This window comes from Thamnophis sirtalis, unplaced genomic scaffold (assembly GCF_051295495.1).
Source record: "Thamnophis sirtalis isolate CommonGarterSnake01/CBP01778 unplaced genomic scaffold, rThaSir2_p1.2 scaffold_4, whole genome shotgun sequence".
Taxonomy (NCBI): Eukaryota; Metazoa; Chordata; class Lepidosauria; order Squamata; family Natricidae; genus Thamnophis; species Thamnophis sirtalis.
In genome coordinates this window covers 91,655,306-91,677,520 of record NW_028261384.1, presented here as the reverse complement: position 1 = coordinate 91,677,520, position 22,215 = coordinate 91,655,306, and the positions used below count along the sequence as shown (strand labels likewise).

The window sequence follows — 22,215 nt, the reverse complement described above, 5'->3', positions numbered from 1 at the left end:
CTGCGACCTCTACAGAAGGGGACCTGCAGCGCAGCGGTGTAGAAAAGTTGCCGCTAGCTTATTTTCGGCGCACGAATATTCCAAGCCAAAACACCTGCATTGTGACTTCCTGTGCTCTCGCTTTCGAGCCTTCCTCTTTTGGGGGTGGAGGCGAGGGGGAAGTTAAGCTGAGCAGCTCGTCACTTCTCGCCTTCCCAATAGCAGCCACGCGTTTCTCTCTCTCTCTCTCTCTCTCTCTCTCTCTCTCCCCCCCCCGCCGCTTGCAGCGGATCAGAGGATGCACCTCCCTTTTCTGAAAAAAAGTTGCGTTGCTACCTTCGCGTGGAAATTGAGCCCATCTATTTGAATGCAGAAAAGCGCGAGGCAGCGCTCTCCTGCCTGGTGGTGGCCCCAAAGGAGCGGAGCTTAGCGGTCACCGCGTTGGGCGACGTTCCCTCTAGTCCGCCGCGGCCGTTATATTTCTCCTGTTTCCGGTAACTCCAGACGCCAGAGCAAAGTCATGGACAACCGTCACGGCTCCTTCTTGCCATAGAAGATTTTTTTAAAAGCACGTGCAAGGAGTTTCTGGAACACCCTCCATCTTTTTCCCGCCTGTTTTTATTTTATTTTATTTTATGGGTGTGATTTTTCTTATAGGAGACTCTTCCTCCCCTTGAACCGTTTTCTGCTTCAGGGGAAAATCCGGGGAATTTTCAACTCGCAGCCTTTTCCCAGATTTTTAATTTTGTAATCTTAAAAATCTGAGAATGGGTAATGCAGCCAGCAGCCTGGAAATGTCTCCAGCGAAGGAGATTAAAACCCAACCGACTGCTTCTTCGCCTTTACCCCCTAAACAGCCTGCACCCCCCAAACTACCGATGCCTAATGCTGAGGAATTGGAAGAACGATTCGGACATGTTCTGGTAAGTCTCTCGGAAGCCTTCCTCAACCTTTTACCTCCTCCTCTTCTTCCTCCTCCTGCCGCGGCTTCTACCGCGGCTTCTACCGCGGCAAAAGCCGATTTTTAACTTCACCTTCCTTTCCCCTTCATCATTCTAGCTACTTGGATGTGGGGGTCTTTAACATCAAACGGGTATCAAGGGCGAGGTAATCTAACAAGGGGAAAGAGGTATTAATGTAGAGCACTTTGAAGTGACCATGACTGGTGATGTGATAATGTTTGAGACTTCTGTTTGTGGGTTATATGTTAACATTAACACTTCTTGTGCCATATCTATTTCTCTCTCTGATTAAAATGGCATGAAATAGAGTTCCCGGGCTGAGAATATAGTCGGAATGAGCAGTATTCATTGGAATGAACAGTATTCACAGACCCATATTATGTCTTGTTAGGATTCCTATCTAAGTTGGAGGGTGTGACTATGGAGGGAGCAGAGAGATTCATTGATCTGGAGAGGTGTGTGCTCATACGTTGCCTCCAGTTCCTCATGGAGGTTAAATCTTGCTTAATGTTTCCATAAATATGTGTCTGTTATAGACTACAGATCAGCTTCATGAAAAAAAAAACAGCTCTCCCCGTTTTTCCCCTCTTTTCTTGTTTGATGTTAGTAACAGTAGCCAATTCCTCACTGCCCTTTTGTAACCTTGAGTGCCTAAATGAAGTTGAACTAACATCACTCACTGCCACCCAGCTCAGGGAATAATGTCCACACACCCCCAAAAAAGGGGTAACCCTGTCCAAATTCTACAGAGCAGTGCATCTCTGATGCTGCTGTTACAGACCACACAGCTACGTTCCTTAAAGCAGCCCTTCTTGGTCCCTCTGGATGTCTTGAGACTTCATAGTCGTCCTCTGCCTTCATCATGGTGGCTGAGATTTCAAGGGAATTGTAATCCCGGCACAATGGAGAAAACTGGATTGAAAAAGCCTGGCCATATTTGAAGGGGTTTCCACCCCCCCCTAACCCCCCCCCCCATTTGGTATTTTCAGGTTCATGTTGGATTTTGTCTCTAAGGAGACAGCCATTCTGAGCACTTAAGTTTAGATGTGACAAGACAAATCCCTAGCAAGCCACTTTTAAGACATAGAAAATAAACTCTTTTGAGAACCATGACTGAACTTTGTACTCCATAGCTTCAGGTTTTGTTTTTTGTTTTTAAATCAAATACTAATATACCCTTATCCTATTAGTTTGCTTCAAAGCTTTACTAATAACCATGTGCCTGCCACCAAAAAGAAGTTTGGTTTATTTTAAGTATCCTGAAATGAATGATCTGCTCTCTAGTATTGAAGATGGTGGCAGAAGGATGTATGACCTACAGTTCTCTATTTTAAACTGGAGTTGTGCCTCCAAATTGTTCCTGTTCTTTTGTGTGTGGCATTTTGTGTAAATTCATAGTTTGTGGGAATTACCTTTGTAGGACCTGCTAGAAATGGTACCTGTTCTATTATAATCAATAATTTAAATACTTACTGTGCCAGTTTTCTTGAACATTATTTTGAGTAACCAAGATTCCTTTGGAGAAAAGATGAAGATTGAAAAAAAAAGGATTAACTTGAAAAGCAGGGGATAATGGGTATTGTCAGCAAAGAGAGTTGACTGAGCATTATTTCACCTGTAGATGTTTAGAAACGTATGCTCATAAATTGCTAAAAGCAGATTATTCTCCCTTATTTTTAATAATTCTTGTAGAACCATAAAAAAGTAAATGTTCGTTTTCATATCCATAGTTGCAGGCACTCCTTGACTTACAACAGTTCAGATAGTGACCATTCGAAGTTACAATATGACCGTTGCAGCATCCCCATGGTCACGTGGTTTATATTTGGATGCTTCAGAACTGGCTCACATTTATGACGGTTGCAGTGTTCTTGAGTTTATGTGACTCTCTTTTGTGACCTTCTGACAAGCAAAATCAATGGTGAAACCAGGTTCACTTAACAACCGTGTTATTAATTTAAGAACTGCAGTGATTTACCTAACAAATGTGGCAAAAATCGTAAAATGGGGCAAAACTCACTTAATATATTTCTCACTTAACAGCAAAAATTCATCGTAAAATGAGTACTACTTATATTAGCAAAATCTTGTAAAACCAAAAGTAAGAGTGTAAAATAGAGAAGGCATCTCTAGTTCTGGGTTTGTATGTATAATAGCATAAATTTAGACTACAACAATGAGGAATGCAACTTTCAACCTGTTTTCTATACATAGTGAGGATTTGTATGACTCTCCTGACTTCTTTTAAAAGCTATTATCCAGGTTTTGAGAATGATTCAACTTTTGGTTGAAATTGCTGCATAGCTTGACCTACCATGTTCATGTTCCTGGAATATGTTCCTTTAAAAAATGGGCATTGACTAAGCAAAGAAAGTTGCAGTTCAGAGATCCTCAGTTTCCAGGCAAATAGGCAGAGAAGGTTTTACACAAAGGAAAGGGTGGGTTGCAAATTATCCTTTCCTAAATGTGAAAAAAAAAACCTGATTGACAGAAGGTGGAAGAAGAAAAAAATAACAAGTGTTTCTCTGCAAAATTGATTGTTGAGCCAATCAGCAAGTTAGCACAATTTGTGTAATTATGACAATTGCTCAGAATCAGGTGTAACGGATAGTGAAGTTAAACTTTTGACCCAAGGTCAGGCCACTTTTGTCAAAGTGGGATAATTGAGGTAATCAGCAGTCACAAGCCAAATCTGCTGTTACATTGCTTCAGTGCTCCCTCTCAATCCCCTTTGCCTCCACATTACAGCATTTTACACATAGAATAAAAAGTTTTCAGCTTGCCACAACACTGCCACTTACAGCATACAAGAAAAACAGATTGGGACTATTGCTCTGTGGAGATGCCCTTATATATATGGTCCAACAATTCACATTTTTAAATGCCATGAAATAAAATCAAAGCACTTTGCTCTCTACACCATTCAGAAGCAATTTTTTTTCTAGGCAAAAATCTGTGTGATGAGTATGGAGTAACTTAATTTGCTACCCTGCTTGCAATAGAGCAGCTTTCTGAATACAACATCCTGCAAATATGTTAGGATTACAGCTTCCAGAATTTTCAGCCAATATGCTAATAGGATTTCTGGGACTTACAGTCCAATAATTCTGCAAAGCAAAAGGATAGAAATGCTAAATCAGAAAACAGTAATTAAAATACATGAGAACCCAATAATGGGATGTACTCTTTCCAGATAAGAGATCAACTCAAGCAATGAGAGACACACATCCTGGTTAATAATAATTCTTTTCACATTCATTGCCAATCCATGCGGAGAGAGGGATTGCTCTGCTATTGAACCTGTCAGCAATCTGCTTTTGAGATAGCAGTATCTCAATTTCTCAGAACAAAATAGCCATTGGGAAAAGTGGTAGTTGACTTGATTGCCTACAGGGTACTTTTGTAAGTATTGAAATTTACATTAAAATTTGTTATCACTGAAAAAGGATGCATCATACTACATTTTATTTAAAAGCATGGAATTCAGAAAAGAAATTGTTAAACATGGACTTATAGGGTTCTTCCACCAACAAAATAAACCTCCACCCATAAGATATGGAAGAACAACAGGGGTGACATCTTAATTGCCCTGCATTTTCATACTATCTGAATGGATGGTATATGCCCATGATGGTGAACCTATGGCACGCGTGCCACAGATGGCACGCGGAGCCATTTGTCAGGGCACACGAGGCTTGCCCTGTCAGCTGGCCAGCGCGCATGCGCACGTTGGCCAGTTGACTTCGGCCTTCTTTTGAGGCTATCTTTCGCCCTCCAGAGGCTTCACAAGCTTTCCTGAAGCCTCCGGAGCGTGAAAAACCGCCCCATGAGGAAATTGGAAGTCCGTTCCTGAACTTCCGGTTTGCCCGTAGGAGCGGTTTTTCGTGCTCCAGAGGCTTCAGGGAAGCTCCTGAAGCCTTCGGGGAAGCGTGGGAGGCTGTTTTCGACCTCACCAGGCTCCTATAAAGCCTCTGGAGCCTGAGGAGGGTGAAAAAAGCATGCAAAAAATGGGGGGGGGAGCGCTGGTCGTGCACATAGCATTATGGGTGTGGCATGCCTGCACACGACCCCCCCCTGCACTCCCCCCACTTTTGGCACGCGAGCAAAAAAAGGCTCGCCATCACTGGTATATGCAAACCAAACTATAAGTGTAATCCAGAAAACACTGGATCAGGCCATGGCTCATTTCCCAAAGTGACCAGTTAGGTAGGAATCACCTTAGAATGAGATCAACCACATTTTCTCCTAGAAGTTGTTATCATTCAGAGATTCCCTACTTGTGTTCTTAGAAAAGCCATATAGCTGTTAGCATATATGGCATATAGCATATAGCCAGATTTTTAACACGGGTTAAAAACTCTCTGCTTTGAATCTGATGCCCATGTCTTTTTCTTTCTTCTATGGAGAGTTAACAGTGATTGGAGGGACATGTAGAGGGGTTTGGGAACAATTGTTCTAGACTCCTCAATCCTCAATTACTTGTGAATCTGTCTAGTTTGCTGTTAAGGATATCCAAGATGGTAGGGATCATTATATGTTAATTAAATGAACTCGAATTATGTGCTCTGTGGTGAAATGCCAGTTTTGTTTTACCTGCCATTCAAGTTCATTAAATGTTACAATTCTAGTATTATAAGAAATGGGGGAGGGGTGTTCCATTTTCTTTACTCCATGTGTAATTTTATGTACATTTATCATCTTTCCTGCTATTTATCCTCAAGGATCCATCATTTTCCAGCTGGGGTCATGGGATGCCTTCTGAAGCGGAGTAAACAGGATACTTTCCTCTGTAGTTTCTGTCCAGGACCAGGAATCAAAAGGGCTGAATATAGAATTCCTTTGACTCCCGTAGAATGGTAGTGCATGACTCTAATAGTAATTCATTTCATAAGAAGCTCTCTAGACCAGATAATTACTTGACATAATTTTTGGAGAAGTTTTGGGGATAATTGACATAAGCACATTTTTCTTTTTAAGAAGAAAAAATACTTAATAAACAATATTATTTAGTAAGTTAAGTACATTACTTTTTAATTCCAGGAATACATATACACTAGAAAAAGTTTGGGTATTATAAACAAATGAAAATTGATCGCTTGCTCCACCCTTAGACTACTTCACTCATTCCACTGGTCTGCAAAGTAATGTGTGAGGATCAGTATCATGTCTGTTATTCAAGATCAAAGGATCCTGTGCAGGTATATGTGCACAGGATTAGTATTAAAGGAGAAAAAGTTTTTTAAAAACCATTAATACATTTCTGTGACACTTCTTTTTATTATAGAATTGAAGTGCACCCATTTCTCCTTGCTGCGTTTTCCTTCTCTTGTTGCAATTAGGCCTATAAAGTGCTTTATTCCAGAAAGATACTTTGGAGTTTTGCAGAGGTGTGAATTTGTAACATTGGTCTCAAATTCATAAAAGTAGCTGTAACTTTTCTCAAGATATCAGACTGCCCTCTAAAGCTGCCATTGTCAGACAAGTGCTACTTTAGGTAGCCCTTGACTTACAACCACAGTTGAGCCCAAAATTGATGTTGCTAAGTGAGACAGTTGTTAAGTGAGTTTCCCCCATTTTATGACCTTTCTGGCCACAGCTGTTAATCACTGCAGTTGTTAAGTTAGCAATATGGTTAATTGAATCTGGTTTCCCCATTGACTGCTTGTCAGAGGGTCACAAAAGGTGGTCACATGGCCTTGGGAACTGCAACTGTCATAAATCTGAGTCAGTTTCCAAGCGTCTGAATTTTGATCACATGACCATGGGGGTGCAGCGACAGGCGTGTGAAAGACGGTCATAAGTTACTTTTTTCGGTCCCACTGTAACTTTGAACGGTCACTAAATGAACTGTTGTAAATCGAGGATTGCAGTCACACATGCAATGAAATATATTGTTTTGAAATTGAATTTAAAGAATTGCCAAGCATTAACATAATCAATATATTTAATAATCAAGAGTTGATTCTTTTCTTTGTCACCTCTTGACTTCCTCTTTGTGTTTGCACCAAGGGAAGATTTATGGAGATAAGAAGACTCTTGAACCCGTTTCCTAGAATGAATGGATGCTCCATTAACACTGTGTACCTTTTCCTATGAAACCCAAATAATAGAGCCTCCTGTTGTAATCTGCTGGATAATAATATGACCTAACAGGATTGTTATAAGATTACAGTTTGATAATGCAAGTAACGTGCTCTATATTCTTGGAAACACTACACAAATATATGTAAGAAATGCAAATAATTGTTTGCAAGAAAAAGAACTCATTCAAACTCTAAGGACAAACATTTGGGGCATTCATCAGACACAATTAGGAAAGGTTGCTTAACATTAGGTAGTAGTTTATTTTGAAGTGTATGCTTTATAATTTATTTATTTTATTAGGTTTATATGCTGCTCCAATCAATACCATTTCTAAGTGGCTTACCTACCTAAATATATAATAAGACGTTACGGTTTGTTCCCTTACAAACATTACAGCTTCCTAGAATATAAATATAATATATTCCAGACAATCTGCCTCCCACTGACAGTCTACTGAAGTTCAGCATGAATGCTATCAGATTACATCAATCAGGCTTGCATTGAATAGGAAGACAAAAGTTTTTATTGGTGTTTAATACTCTTTAAAATGTCATAACCAGCTTACCTGGAAGTCAAACACGGTTACTGGCATATCTTGGTAAATGAACAAAGGCTGGCCTGGATTAATAGCATAGAAAGACAATATGTGGAAGATGCTAACTTGAAAGAGGCCTTTACTTTTCCTTTTGGGTTGCTGGAATTCCCTTGTGTACAGGTGTCATCTTAATTATTGATGGAAATCTCCAACTGCTGCCTATAGAGTGCTTAGAACAACCTTTCTCATCTTCAGAACATAACCTTCATCATCTCTAGTGGGGTATTCTAACCTATATAGAAAGCGTTAGTCAGAAAAGCTGGCACAGATCTCTTTAAATTGCTGCTGGCAAACTAAAGCAATTACTGGTGCAAAGATGGAAACCCTTGCACCTTATGTGGCTTTGAAACCATTTTATATAACTTCTATAGTACTCAAAAGTTTGCACTGTGTTAACATTTGTGGGCAAATTACCCAAAAATTGGAAGCAGGATTTCCTCTTGCTCCCCATGAAAAATGAACTAAATACAAATCTGTTAAGTTTAGTTTAAAGGGACTAAACTGGGACATGGTGGCTCACTGGCTAAGACGTTGAGCTTGTCAATCAGAAGGTCTGCATTTTGGCGGTTCGAATCTCTAGCGCCGTGTAATGGAGTGATCGCCCGTTACTTGTCCCAGCTTCTGCCAACCTAACAGTTCGAAAGCATGTACAAGTAGAAAAATAGGAACCATCTTTGGTGGGAAGGTAACAGCGTTCCGTGCTCCTTCGGCATTTAGTCATGCCGACCACATGACCACAGAGACGTCTTCGGACAGTGCTGGTTTTTCCGCTTTGAAACAGATGAGCACCGCCCCCTAGAGTCAGGAACGATTAGCACATATGTGCGAGGGGAACCTTTACATTTAAATTTAGTTTATTTAAATCAGAAAAAAAATAACACTTCCAACTCGGAACACTGTCAACTATTTTGGAAAAAATATTCTGAACGCTCAATTGCACAACATGTTTGGTGTAGTAGTTGAGGCATTAGAAACTCGGAGGTCTTGCTAGTCCTGCCTTGGGCACTAAGCCAGCTGGGTGACCCTTGGCCAATCACTGTTTCTCAACTCTAGGAAAGACTACAAGACAAACAATTTATTAGAAATTTGGATTTTTAATCATAATAGGAATAATACTAATATTAATAACAATGTCTCTTGTTGAAGTCATCCTGGTTTCTGAAAAGCCGTGGAAAATAATTTTCAATAACTGTAAAGTATTATATTCAATGAAAAACCAACATTTTAAAATGTAAGGTGAAATACCTCCAGTTTGGTGCTAAGAAAAAAACGTACAGTTATGTGATAGTCTCTAGAAAGCCTGTGTGTGTCTATGTGCAGCTACTAGTTATAAGGGAAGGTCAAGAATCTAGGGGCTATCAGAATTTTATTTAGTTATTTACTTAATCAATTTATATGGCCACCTATTTCACAAATTGTGACTCTGGGTGACTTTATGTTTATAGTATTAAAGCAGAAAACAATTTACAAAACCAAAAGCATGGCATAAATTCATAATCCCCCATTACAAAATGGGTTAATGCCCAAAAGAAAGCATTAGCTTTCCAACAGGTGCCCTAACAGGCCGTTAAACTACATCTTTGAGACCAAGTAATCGTTTTCATTTTGGGCAAGCGCTGGTCTGGAATTGCCCTTTGCATAGGAAAGCTTCAAAAGAACTCTGGCTTTCTGGAATATTTCTCTTTTGCAAGGTGATCACAAAGAAACATCCCATCTGTGGCTGCAGCTTCTCATCAAAATCCCTGGGGATTTCCCTATTATTTACTTTCTCAACTGCAAGTGAAAATTTTCCCACCTTTTATTTCTCATGGTTGAACTGAAACATGAGTTTATCAAGGGCAAAGCCATCACTGCCTGGTCTATATACTAGTAGTTTTTGCCTCCCTATTTTTGAAATTGTTGAATTGTTTTGATTTTCCTGAGGTTACATTATTACACAGCTGTCTTGTCCTCCCTTCTCTCTATTCTCTCAGCCCCTGAAAAGGGGAGGAAAACTGCAGGTGGGGAAGAAGCCTGATAACCACTGATTCTTAAAAGTAGAGATGCTCAAACTTATTTTATCCAGGCATGGAAGTTTTGAAGTTATAAATCTCTCACCAAGCTTTATCAGTGCAATCCTATGTATTTTTACGCAAAAGTAAACCTTATTGTTCAATGGAGGTTGTTCCTCCATAAACATTAGCACTGAAATCCATTATTTATGAATTTTAAAAGGCTGCATCTTTAATTGAAAGGCTTACCTACTGCCATACAGTAGAGCTTCCAGGCCATTCCATAAAAGACAAGGTAGAATTTATAAATAAAATATATTAAATTGAAGGCAAAATACACACAGTTATGGTATCCCCAGAATTCCCTATAGGATCCTGGCTCTAAGAGTTGCATTTCCAATACATTAGGGGCAGAGGTGGGTTCCTACTGGTTCGGCCCGGTTCAGCAAAGTAGATAGTAACTTGGCCTGCCACGCCCCTGAACCCGTTCTCTTGGCAGCGCCGATCTTGTTTTTTGCTTCTGTGCATGCGCAGAAGTAATTTTTTTTTTAGTACTGTGCATGCGTGCGTAGCGTGCTCATGCGGTGCATCCCTGAACAAGCCGGCAGTAGCAGCAGCCGGAACCCAAGCCTGATTAGGGGGATGCCAAAATGGGGAAGAGTGAAATCCATTGAAAATTCTAGGGAAGAAAAGGACCTTCCCTGTGCCAAAAGACACTGATTGATTATGCTTCACCATGTTGGTGTCTTAGCAACCCCATAGATAGATTTTTCTGCATGCCAGTCTATTCCTAACTTGGTATTTCAGATCTTCCAAACTTTAGTTGCCTCTGTATCTGAGAACATCCATTTTGCTGCTGGTTGTCCTCTTTCCTTCTAATTATAGAAGGAATGATAGGATCACAGTATAGACCTCTCTAAAAACTCTATGTAATGTGTCCCAAATAGAACAATCTGAGCTTAGTCATTTGTGAGAACGCTGTGCCAAAAGATAGCAATAGTGTTAATAAGTAGGTCTCTATAGAGGGAATTTAAGATGGGTTTTCCCTTTCTCTACTCCTTTACTGTGAGTGGCGGAAGCTGCCTGGAGGAAAGATCTCTCCTCACCTGTCTTTATGGATGAGTCAGTTGGTATGGGAGTACAGTCAGTCCTCAACTTACAGCCACAATTGAGCCCAAAATTTATGTTGCTAAGTGAGGCATTTGTTAAATGAGTTTTGCCCCACTTTATTACTTTTCTGCCCACAGTTGTTAATAGCAGTTAGCAGTAGCAATAGCAGTTAGAGTTATATACCGCTTCATAGGGCTTTCAGCCCTCTCTAAGGGGTTTACAGAGTCAGCATATCGCCCCCACAATCCGGGTCCTCATTTCACCCACCTCGGAAGGATGGAAGGCTGAGTCAACCCTGAGCTGGTGAGATTTGAACCGCCGAACTGCAGATAACAGTCAGCTGAAGTGGCTGCAGTACAGCACTCTAACCACTGCGCCATCTCGGCTCAAGTGAATCGGTTCACTTCGGCTCAAGTGAATCGGTTCACTTCGGCTCAAGTGAATCGGTTCACTTCGGCTCAAGTGAATCGGTTCACTTCGGCTCAAGTGAATCGGTTCACTTCGGCTCAAGTGAATCGGTTCACTTCGGCTCAAGTGAATCGGTTCACTTAACCTCGGTTAAGTGAATCATTGCAGTTATTACATAAAGTAATAACTTGGGGAAGCCAAGTTCATAAAGTGAACTTGGCTTCCCCATTGACTTTGCTTGTCAGAAAGTCGCAAAAGCTGGTCACATAACCCCAGGACACTGTAACCATCATAAATATGAACCAGTTGCCAAGCATCCGAATTTTGACTATGTGATCACCATAGGGATGCTGCAATGGTCATAAGTGCGAAGATGGTTATAAGTAACTTTGTTCAGTGCTGTTGTAACTTTGAACAGTGAGAAAACAAACTGTTGTAAGCCGAGGACTATCTGTGGATGGATTTTCAATATCTACATCCTAAACCATGTAGAATTTTAAAGGGACTTTGAATCAGTTTGGGAAATATATATTTAATACCTTTAAATATATTCTTATTTAACAGTTAAGGAGCTGTACTTTATATTAAATTTTCTAAACAAGGCCATCCCCAGATTGTAAAAAGAGTAAAAAGAGCCAGACTGCCCAGTATTGAAGAGATTCTTATTCATCTGTCTTTGAGCCAGCTTAGTAACTGATTAAATTTAAATGCATTTGCATATTACTAAAAATGGAAGACCACTGCCTTTTTGTGACAATGAAGGAAGTGTGAAAGAATGCACAGTCTTAAGAGATTATTACTATCCATTATTAAGGAGAAGGTATTTTATGTTTTGTATTATATTATCACAGCAATAATATATGAAAACCAATGTAGCATAAAAAATGAAGTATGCTTTTAATCCATATTTTCTGATTTAAAGTTGGTGCTCTAATCATTTCAAGCTTTAGAAATAAAGCAGCCCTCAAAACAAAAAGTTCATTAAACTAGGTCAAATCTGAAAAGATCCCTGCATATTATATATATATATATATATATATATATATATATATATATATATATATATATATATATATATATATATATATATATATATATATATATATATATATATATATATATATATATATATATAACTTAATACTAATACACTCAAAATTAGCTGTGAAATAGACACGTGCACATTCATGTTGAACAAACTGTTTTCTTGGGTACTGTTTATAGTTTCAAACCTGCACTGAGATGGCATAGACATTATTTTTGTAATGATTAAATGATTGCATGTCATAAAGGAACATGGCAAACAAAAGGACTGCTTCTAAACATATAGCTTCTAGTAGGCAGGCCAGGCAGGCAGGAATGAAAGGAAAGAGGGGAAAGAAAGGAAAAGGAAAAGAAAGGAGAAAGTTATTCTGGGATTTCTTTTCAGTGGTAAGGAAAAGATACAGACAGCGATGGAAAATATGGGTGGGCTACAAGTCTCTTCTCCCCATATTTTGAAGCAGAGAGGCGATACAGAGTGAAGCCCTTTAAGGCAAGAGCTCCAGCTATGGAGGTGCTAATGTACACATCTGGAATTTTGACAACAGGTCATGGATGCTCCCATACATTGGTTGCCACAATAACTATGTCCACCCACAAGGCATTCATGTAAACAGGTAGTCCTTGGTTTACAACCATTCATTTAGTGACTTCAAAATTACAGCAGCACTAAAATAAATGTCTTATGGCCATGTTTTAGACAGCCGTTCCAGCATCCTCATAGTCACATGATCAAAATTCAGATGTTTGCAACTGGCATGTATTTATAAAGGTTGCAGCGTCACAGGGCCATTTTACGATCTTCTGACAAGCAGTCAATGGGGAAAGTGTTACTAGCAATAGCACTTAGACATATACCGCTTCATGGTGCTTTTATGGCCCTTTCTAAGTGGTTTACAGAGTCAGCATGTTGCCCCTGATAATCTGTTTGTCCTCATTTTACACACCTCGGAAGGATGGAAGGCTGGGTCAATCTTGAGCCTGGTGGGATTCGAGCTGCCAAACTGCAGGCGGCTGGCAGTCAGCAGAAGTATCCTACAGTACTGCACTCTAACCACTGCGCCACCGCAACTCTACTTAACAACTGCAGTGAATCACTTAACAATTGTGATAGGAAAGATCATACAATGGAGCAAAACTCACTTAACAACTCTCTCACTTACCAACGGAAATTTTGGGCTCAGTTGTGATCATAAGTCGAGGACTACTTTTACCAGCAAGCAAGCAAAATGCTTGGCTGGAGTCACTCATTTTTGAACTGCATCAGGATGTGTTGAGGTTCAAAAGCTTTGTTACGCATATAGGATATGCTTGAAGCTGATGCACTGAAGCATATTCTGAAAATCAATCATTTGCTAATTATAAAAATCTTAATTAATTACAATTAATCATCACTTTGATGGCTTAAGTCCTATGGTCTCTGTCAGACCCTATGAAAGAGCAAGATATTGGGAACAACATAAGTGAAGAATGACAGGAGGAATAACATAATTTCTTCCCTTACTGAAAGAGCCAATATGAGTTGAAGCCAAGAAGCTATTTAATCTGGGTCTCCAGCGGGAAGACAGGTCCTGAAGAAGAGAAATAGGAAGGAGATGAATAACAGTGAAGTGAAAGAACAGTAAATCTGCTTGAAGTAACAAGGCAACGCTGTAGCTAGGGACATCTAATAAGTTTTCAAACTTCAGTTGCTTATGTTAACCCACATACTCTTCATGAACAGGAAGTAGATTTGTGCAAGACATTTCCGTCTTTTGAGAGCTCAGCTCTTGCAAAAGCATATGGACCGTTTGTCAATAACTTTAAGGAAATGTGGTGAAGAGTAAACGGTTAAGATGAAACTGATCACTGCCAAAGGCAAATGTAGTACGCCAGCAGCTGTCCAAAAATTTTAAAAGAACCATGGAAAAATTTTATTTCTGCGGTTTTTATAATCTAATTTTGTAGTTCAGACCAGCCTGTACATATAAATAGCAGCTTTTTCTCCTTTTTGGTTGTGATGTTGGTCCATTCTATGCAACAACAGTAGCCTATGGAGCAAGTCCGCAGGTGCAAAGATGTAACTTGGGTGTAAATGACCTTGGTTAGAAAGGTGAATGGATGCCTTTAATAGAACTGCGTGACTTGAACTGGGGAGTAGGTAGTTGCCAAGTATAATCTCTACAATGCCAAAGTTCCCATGCCCAATCCTTGCCATATCTGGAACAGAAAATTGGAGAGCTAGGATAGGAAGGGGGGAGGAATCCTGAATGACCTGAAGAGATTCTGGCAATCAAAGTAGCTAATACAGAACTGGATAATCCAATGGTCTGACTGGACATAAAGCATTTCAACCAGGCAGGCTAATTTGCAATGCTATTTACTAGGAAAGTTTGTATGTTATGCATCTATCCACATGTAACACCAGATGATTACTACATCAATGTATTCAGTACAGAAATCTAGTGGTGTATGTAGGTATCAGCTGTGCTTTAAGCAATCAACATCTTATGTGCTAGATCTGGTTTCCAGGCTTTTAAAAACAAGTCTGTTAACCATATCCAATCTTTTTCATGAAGAGATAATTATAAAGTTGGAGCTGGTTGGGTTGGTTGGCTGGCTGGATGGCTGGATGGCTGGCTGGTTCATTGGTAGCAATCAGTGTGGTGTTAACATCCACATAAATAGACCCTTTTAAGAACGATCTGCCTGGAACCTAGTTTTTCAGGTTTTCAAATGGTATAATCACTGCCACAATTGGGTTAATCAAGCTTGTGGCTTTTCTTCTATTTCTAGTTCCTTCTGCCTTTTCTAGTTTATAACTCTGCAAAGGAGTTGGATCTTTGCATAATATTTCTAAAATGAAATAATTTGAGGTTAATCATTTTTAGAGTGAGAACTAGATTGATTTGTTCTATATTCCCATTTTTTTGCTTTCTTGGCTACCCATGGTATTCTCAGGAATCTTCTCCAACGCTAAAATTCAAAAAGCAAAAAAGCTCTTCCTGATTTGCTTCTTCAAAGTCTAATTTCCATTTTCATAGAATGTCACAGGAAAACCACTTCCTGCAACATTCTAATCCTCGTACATACAGACACCAATATGGCATCTGGATATCTGCTCCATGCCCTCCGTTGCTCCTCTACCAAATGCTAGGCTGTGATGTGTTTCTTGATTGCTGATTCCTTTATTGTTAATAGTCAACCTTAAAAACCAGAAGTTATCCATCACTTCAATATCTTCACTGTCAATTCTGGTTGCCATGTCTGTTTGCTTTTATTTATAGATAATCACAGCCCTGCTTTCTTATTATGCTCCTTGACTTTTGTGATTGGAGAATATAAATCACTTGTAGTTTAATAGTTATAAAAGCCAAGACATGAAGTAAAGAAAAAGCTACTATTCTGCTCATTTGATTTTAAGAACTCCCTTTCCATTACTTTAAAAAAAATATTTTTGGTAAATGAAAGAAGGCACAGCAAAAGAAATTTTCTGATTTCCTTTTCACAATAAGACATAGTATTTTTAAACAATATTCCATGATGAGAAGTGATTGTTGCTCTTGGGGGGGGGGAATCAGAATCTAGTCATATATTTATTTTAAAACAAATACACAAAACCAAAGAACAAAGACAAGAATTTAATATTTCCAGCTATTGGGCTTTTTAGTGGCTTAGTGATTTTCTGACTGTTGAAACATAAAAATAATCCTGCCAATGCATGCAGGTTGTTATGTAAGCTCTACATTGGGACAGCGAGTGCGTTCAGAGAAGCGTTGTGAGAGTTGTGTTGTAGAACACACAAACCAGCATACAGATACACTGCAGTTTAAATAGTCTTTTACTTTCGTGGAAATAGAGGTATCAGAGTCCATCAAACAGTCCAAGTCATACATGGATAAGACAGTCAGTCATCTCTTACCATCTCTTTCAGTTAAGGGATAATCCAAATAACATAGTCCATAAACATACAAACAGTCTGGTACTCAAAGTTTGCTAACAGTTGCAAAACTTACAAACTGCTCACGGCACTTTCTAACAGCCAGCTTCCAAAACACTCAGATCAGATCAGCCCAGTATCTAATAAACAGAGAGCTAACAGTCATTCCCTCTTATGGCCGATTGAGGAATCAGCAACCAATCACATTTTACAGAATGATTTAAAGAAACAGGTATAGTATTGTTGCATGATTTATATATTGCCCACCCAACCGTTAGATTATATTCCTAACACAGGTAAAGTCCACATTATTATATCCACATTGCAGGCGGCTGAAAACTAGCATACTGACATAGCAAGATTGTCCAGAGTTTGTTGTACCTGTTTTTCTGAGGAAGGGAATGAAACTTGTGAATGGGAGCCCTTCAATATAGTTCAATACTGCTGACTTTTCTCCAGGAGTTTTTGTTGTGGGAGATTCAGGGGAATGCCCAGGAGATGCATTCGAAATTAATTTAATTAGTATTACTATTTGTAATATTATATTATTGTAGTATTGAATGTAAAGCAGAGTAACCAATATCAGTTTCTTGATTTTTATGGTTTGGGCTGCCTCTTTTCTCTTGGTGAAAATATTGCAGCTGAGGTAGCATGCCACATAGGTGAGCAATAATGAGAATTTTTTGTGTATTACAAAAGTAAATATTATCCTGGTATATTGGAAAGCAAAACCTTGGAAAGGACAACAAGTTGGGTTACACTATCTAAGTTAAAAAAGTGGAAACAATAGTGATCTGAGTTATATCCCATTGCCCATCTCTAAAAAACTGGCAGACTAATAGTAAGAAAATTAAAGATAAAAGAATTATAAGTAACAATCATAAAAACAACTATTCTTTGCTCACTAGCAAAATGGCTGAAAAGTCTAAACTCCATTGACACCTACTGAGAAGGTCTCATATGGCTGATTTTGTGACAAGGTAAGAAAGAAGGCTGTTTCCTCAACTATCCTAAGCCCAGATAGACTTCTGTGGGACAATGTACTCCTCAGATAAACTAAGCAGCAGAAAGAGCCTTCAAACCTTCTAGAAACAAGTGAGTAATTATTGGATTTGTTTAAATGGAGTCACACAAGTCTCATATACAGATCATTCACATTACTCTGGATCAGCAAAGTTTGCACATTAAATGTCCAGATGGGAATGCATCAAAAGCATACATCACCATGGGCTCATGTAGAACAGATGCAATCAGTGAATAGACCTGTGGATCTGGTAGATAGATCTAACAACTAAGTACCTGTGTAGTAAGTCTATGAAACTACATATGACCTTATACCAGGTATTATCTCTTGTTTCCAGGCCTAGCTCTTGTTCTTAATTTATACACCTGTTGAATGGAGAATACTTAGGGATCACATCTAGTACAGGAGCAAGTATGCAGTCCATAACAGGATGAGTTTGTATACATAAAATGTTGAAGGGAGGGCAGCAGGCTGCACCCGTGTCTCATTTGAATTAAGGTTTGGTTTATGGTACAGTAACAATACTTAACTTCCTAACTTCAACTGAAACACAGTTGGATAGTTCCCAAATATTTACCGTACTATAGTAGAGTATAACAATATGTGCTATATAATATATAAACTAGCAATATACACTACATTACATTATAGTACAGTATAGGTGATGGTAATATTTATAGGTGTAGATATAGTATAGTATAGTATAGTATAGTATAGTATAGTATAGTATAGTATAGTATAGTATAGTATAGTATAGTATAGTATAGTAGCATTAATACTTAAAATCATAGCTTCATATAGTAATACTTATAGATATAGGTATAGTATAATATAACAATTTCTCTAAGTTCCTATCTAGCTTGATAGATAAAATCAATGCAATTTTTTGTCCAAATTGTATAGTTCATCAGAAACGGCAGAAATTGTATATCTTTTTTCTAATGCTGCTGTTAGTTAAAAATTATTATTAAACATGCAATTAGGCACGCATTCTGTAGTTCCAGAAGCAAAAAGGCCAAAAGTGGTAAGTTAGCTGCTGAATACAGTGGGTGAGTAACACTATAAAAGTAAAGCAGATTCAAGCCCCTGCCAATGTCACTCATTTCTTCCTGTAAAATGATTTCTACAGGAGTCACTTCTCCAGTATTTTCTCAGAATGATTTTCAAGATGTTTCTTATCCACAGTTACTAAGTCTGGAGTATTATGGAGTAGGTGCTTGCCTGTTTGAATTCTAATGTCCTAGAGCCGTGATGGCACACGGAGCCATTTGTTAAGGCACCCAAGGCGTTGCCCTGTCAGCTGGCCAGTGCGCATGCGTCAGAGGTGGGTTCCTACCAGTTCGCATCTATTCAGTAGAACCGGTTCGTCAAATCTACCGAACTGGTTAGAAGAGGTTCCACCAGTGGACCCAGAAAGCAGGCCACACCTACAGAAGAGGTTCCAAAATTTTTTGAAACCCACCACTGGTCCTTGGATATGATTATTCTACACTATCATACTCATATTTCTAAAACTCAGTGCCTCTGTGAAAGGTAAGGATGACTACTGCATTTGTGGTGCAATCAGAACATTGTGTGTATTGAAGTTGTTTTAACGCAAACCAAAAATGCCATTTAAAAAACAAGTTTACATCATATTCTTATGCATGCCAGTGCTGTGTGTGAAGTAATTTAAGGTGGTTCTGACAAGTGTTGTCGGCATCTTCATATCCGGTCACATGGGCGGCAAGCCACTCCCATCCAGTCACATGGGCGGCAACCCACTCCCACAAAGGAGGCCACACCCACAGAGTAGGTTTGAACAATTTTTGAAACCCACTACTGGCATGCGTGTGCTGGCCAGCTGACTTCGGCTTTCTTTTGAGACCATTTTTCATCTCCAGAGGCTTCCTTGAAGCCTGTGGAGTGCGAAAAAACGGCCTTATGGGCAAACTGGAAGTTTGGGAATGTACTTCCAGTTTGCTCATAGGGACAGTTTTATCCCTCTGGAGCCCTCAGGAGGCTTCCCTGAAGGCTCCGGTGGGCAAAAAATGTGATTTCCAGTTTGCTTGTAGGGTCGTTTTTTTGCCCTCCGGAGCCTTCTGAGAAGCCTCCTGAAGGCTCCTAAAGATTCCGGAGGACAAAAAACAGCCCTACAGACAAACCAGACTTGCAGTTTGTCAATAGGGCTGTTTTTTGTCCTCCGGAGCCTTTAGGAAGCCTCCTGAAGGCTCCAGAGGGCTAAAACCGCCCCTATGAGCAAACCAGAAATCAGTTCCCGAACTTCCGGTTTGCCCATAGGGGTGGTTTTTCACGCTCCGGAGGCTTCAGGGAAGCTCCTGAAGCTTCCAGAGGGCCTCTGGGGGAGGCGGGGAGGCTGTTTTCACCTTCCCCAGGCTCTTCTAAAGCATTTGGAGCCTGGGAAGGTGAAAAAAACATGCCAAAAATGGGGAGAGCTGGTCGTGCGTGCATGCGTGCTGGGTCATGCGCATAGCATTATGGATGTGGCACACCCGTGCCCGACCCCCCCCCCTGTGCTCCCCCCGCTTTTGGCATGTGAGCCACAAAAGGTTCGCCATCACTGGCCTAGAGGACCGTAGCATCTTCATTTTCTATTACAGGAGATAGTCCTCAATTTACAACCGTTATTGAGCCTAGAAGTAAGTTGTTACAGTTGTACATCGAAGAATCTACATAACTGGATGTAATTTTCCAGGCTTTTTCAGGATGGTTGTTAAGTGAATGTCACTGTTGTTAAGTGAACCGATTCATGTAATGGGTGTTCTTCTCTGGAAACTTGCAAAAATATCATGAATCAAAGTCATGGGATCATGGAATGCCCAATCTGGTTCATCTGACATGCACTCACATGTCTGTGAGGGGGAGGCAGCATGACCTTTTACAGCAGCCAGGTGTGCTTTACGGCTCATAAAGTTTGGAGGGTGGTAAAATGATTTGTTGTTAAGCAAAGGCTACCTGTACTTTGTCAATTTTTTGGTCCCAACAGTTCTTGCTTGCAGATATTCCAATGTACCATTGCTGGTACCTTGACCTACAATCTTCTTCCAACAACTAACTTTGAAGAAGCAGCATTATCTGTTGCCACCTTCTCAATCCTGGCCTTATAAGCATTTGTTCTTAAGGATTGGCTTTTTGCAGCCAGAATTTAGCCTCTTCTTCTTCTTCCTCCTCCTCCTCCTCCTCCTCCTCCTCCTCCTCCTCCTCCTCCTCCTCCTCCTCCTCCTCCTCCTTTAATTATTGCAACCTCAGCCAGATGTTCAGATTGGAGTTGGTATTTTTGTCTACCTAGCAAGTCCTTACCAAGGAACTGGGATAGGCAAATCTGGATATTTGACAGTGTGACAGATATCGTCACAGGATGGAAGCTGATCTAAATAAGGCAGCCTTCTGCAATTGACTAATGCCTAATTTGTCAATACCAATGGTGCTCAAGTGGTGCTCCAGTTGTTTTGGGATTGCATCCAAGTGGTGCTCCAGTTGTTTTGGGATCACTCCCAAGACGCCTATTACTACTACTGCTGCTGCTGCTGTTTTGGTTACTGCTACTACTACTTCTACTACTATTACAACAACTACTACTACTACTATTATTGTTGTTGTTCATTTAATCTTCAATTTGATTCACAGTCTGGGACTGGTAGAAATTTAACAATTCAAGCCCTAACCAAGGACCTAAGAGCTGTTAATGTAACATTTGAGTACATAGGCAGCTCCAGGTATGGTGGGTTTTTGCAAAACGAGAATATTCAGGTCTGATAAGTTCAAAATTTCCATGTATCTAGGCATGGGTACTGTGCCAAAGGCTCCTATTTCTATTGATACAACCATATTGTTGTTGTTGTTGTTGTTGTTGTTATTTAAGATTTAATCTTCAATTCGATTCATAGTCTGGAACTTGTAAAAACTTAACAGTTCAAGTCCTAAGAGCTTTATAGGCAATTCTAAGTAAGGTAGTTTTTTGCAAAGTCATTATTTTTATTATTGTTGTTATTGTTATTTAAACCTGTTTGTAATTTGTATGCAGAGCTCCATATGGATAAAAACATTCCTAGGAAACTTGTTTATTAACAATAATTTGTCATATTTGTGAAGTGGAAATAATGAGTTCAGAGGCAAACGTACCTCTTAATTTTACAATTTGGGGGCCAAAATCTGGCTAGGAAGCCACATTTTTCTTTCATAACAAGACCCACTTCCTGTTGATGTCTTCTCACAGTGCCCAAGTGCTACATACAGTATATGAACACACCCAAAACTGTACTTTCATTTCAGTGTAGTGCAGAAAGGAAGTGCCTCCTATAGGAGGCCTCAAGACCCAGCAACTTTTTTGTATGAAGTTCCCAGCAGGGCTGTCCTGCTCAATAGGTAGTCTTTTGGTCTATCAAATCCATCAACTGTAAACTGAGTAGAAAAGGCAGAAACTGAGAGGTAAAGAATTGAGTGCCTCAAAACATTTTTGCAGACAATGTATTTCACCTGGGCCTTTGGTGAAGGAGAGAGAGATCCCTCACGTCCTTGTACTTACTTACTTCTTTATCTTTACTTTTTATTGATTTTATTGACATTTCTTTGATTCTCTTGAGCTTATCAGAGACCTTAACAATAGGTTAAGGTATAATAAATAATATTCAGGTGTTATAAATAATATTTTTAAATAATATTTCTATCCTGCCTTCATTATTTTTATGAATAACTCAAGGGTGCAAACATACCTAATGCACTTTCCTTCTCATATTTTTCTCACAACAATGAACCTGTGATGTGGATTGGAGTGAGAGAGAGTATGACTGGCCCAATGTTACCCAGATGGCTTTCATGCCTTAAGGTGGGACTATAAATCACCGATTCCTGGTTTTTAGTCTGGTGCCTTAACTATTGGACCAAACTCGCTCTTCCATTCTAGTCTAATACTAAATTATCAGTTAGTTAGTTAGTGTTAGTATTACTGTGCCAAAATTGTGCCAAATCCCTTCAAAAGGGTTTGGAGTGAAAAGGCCTTTTTAGAAAAAGAAGTGATGCGGAACCTCTGTTTGCTATTATGCTTTAGCATTTGTATGTTCTTTTCAGCTATAGTGAACAGATGTATGTTGAATATGAAAAGA

At 39.5% G+C, this 22,215-nt stretch overlaps 1 protein-coding gene across 7 annotated transcripts in view; it reads left to right on the top strand.

Annotated features, from left to right (window-relative positions):
• Positions 1-259: 259 nt before the first annotated feature.
• FMNL1 (formin like 1) overlaps positions 260-22,215 on the top strand; it is a 94,511-nt gene continuing 72,555 nt past the window's right edge. For all 7 annotated transcript variants that reach the window (XM_014058301.2, XM_087713383.1, XM_014058299.2 and 4 more), the window contains exon 1: positions 260-902. In XM_014058301.2, the coding sequence (XP_013913776.2) occupies positions 747-902 (156 nt within the window). In that variant the 5' untranslated portion in view covers positions 260-746. The remainder of the gene's footprint in view (positions 903-22,215) is intronic.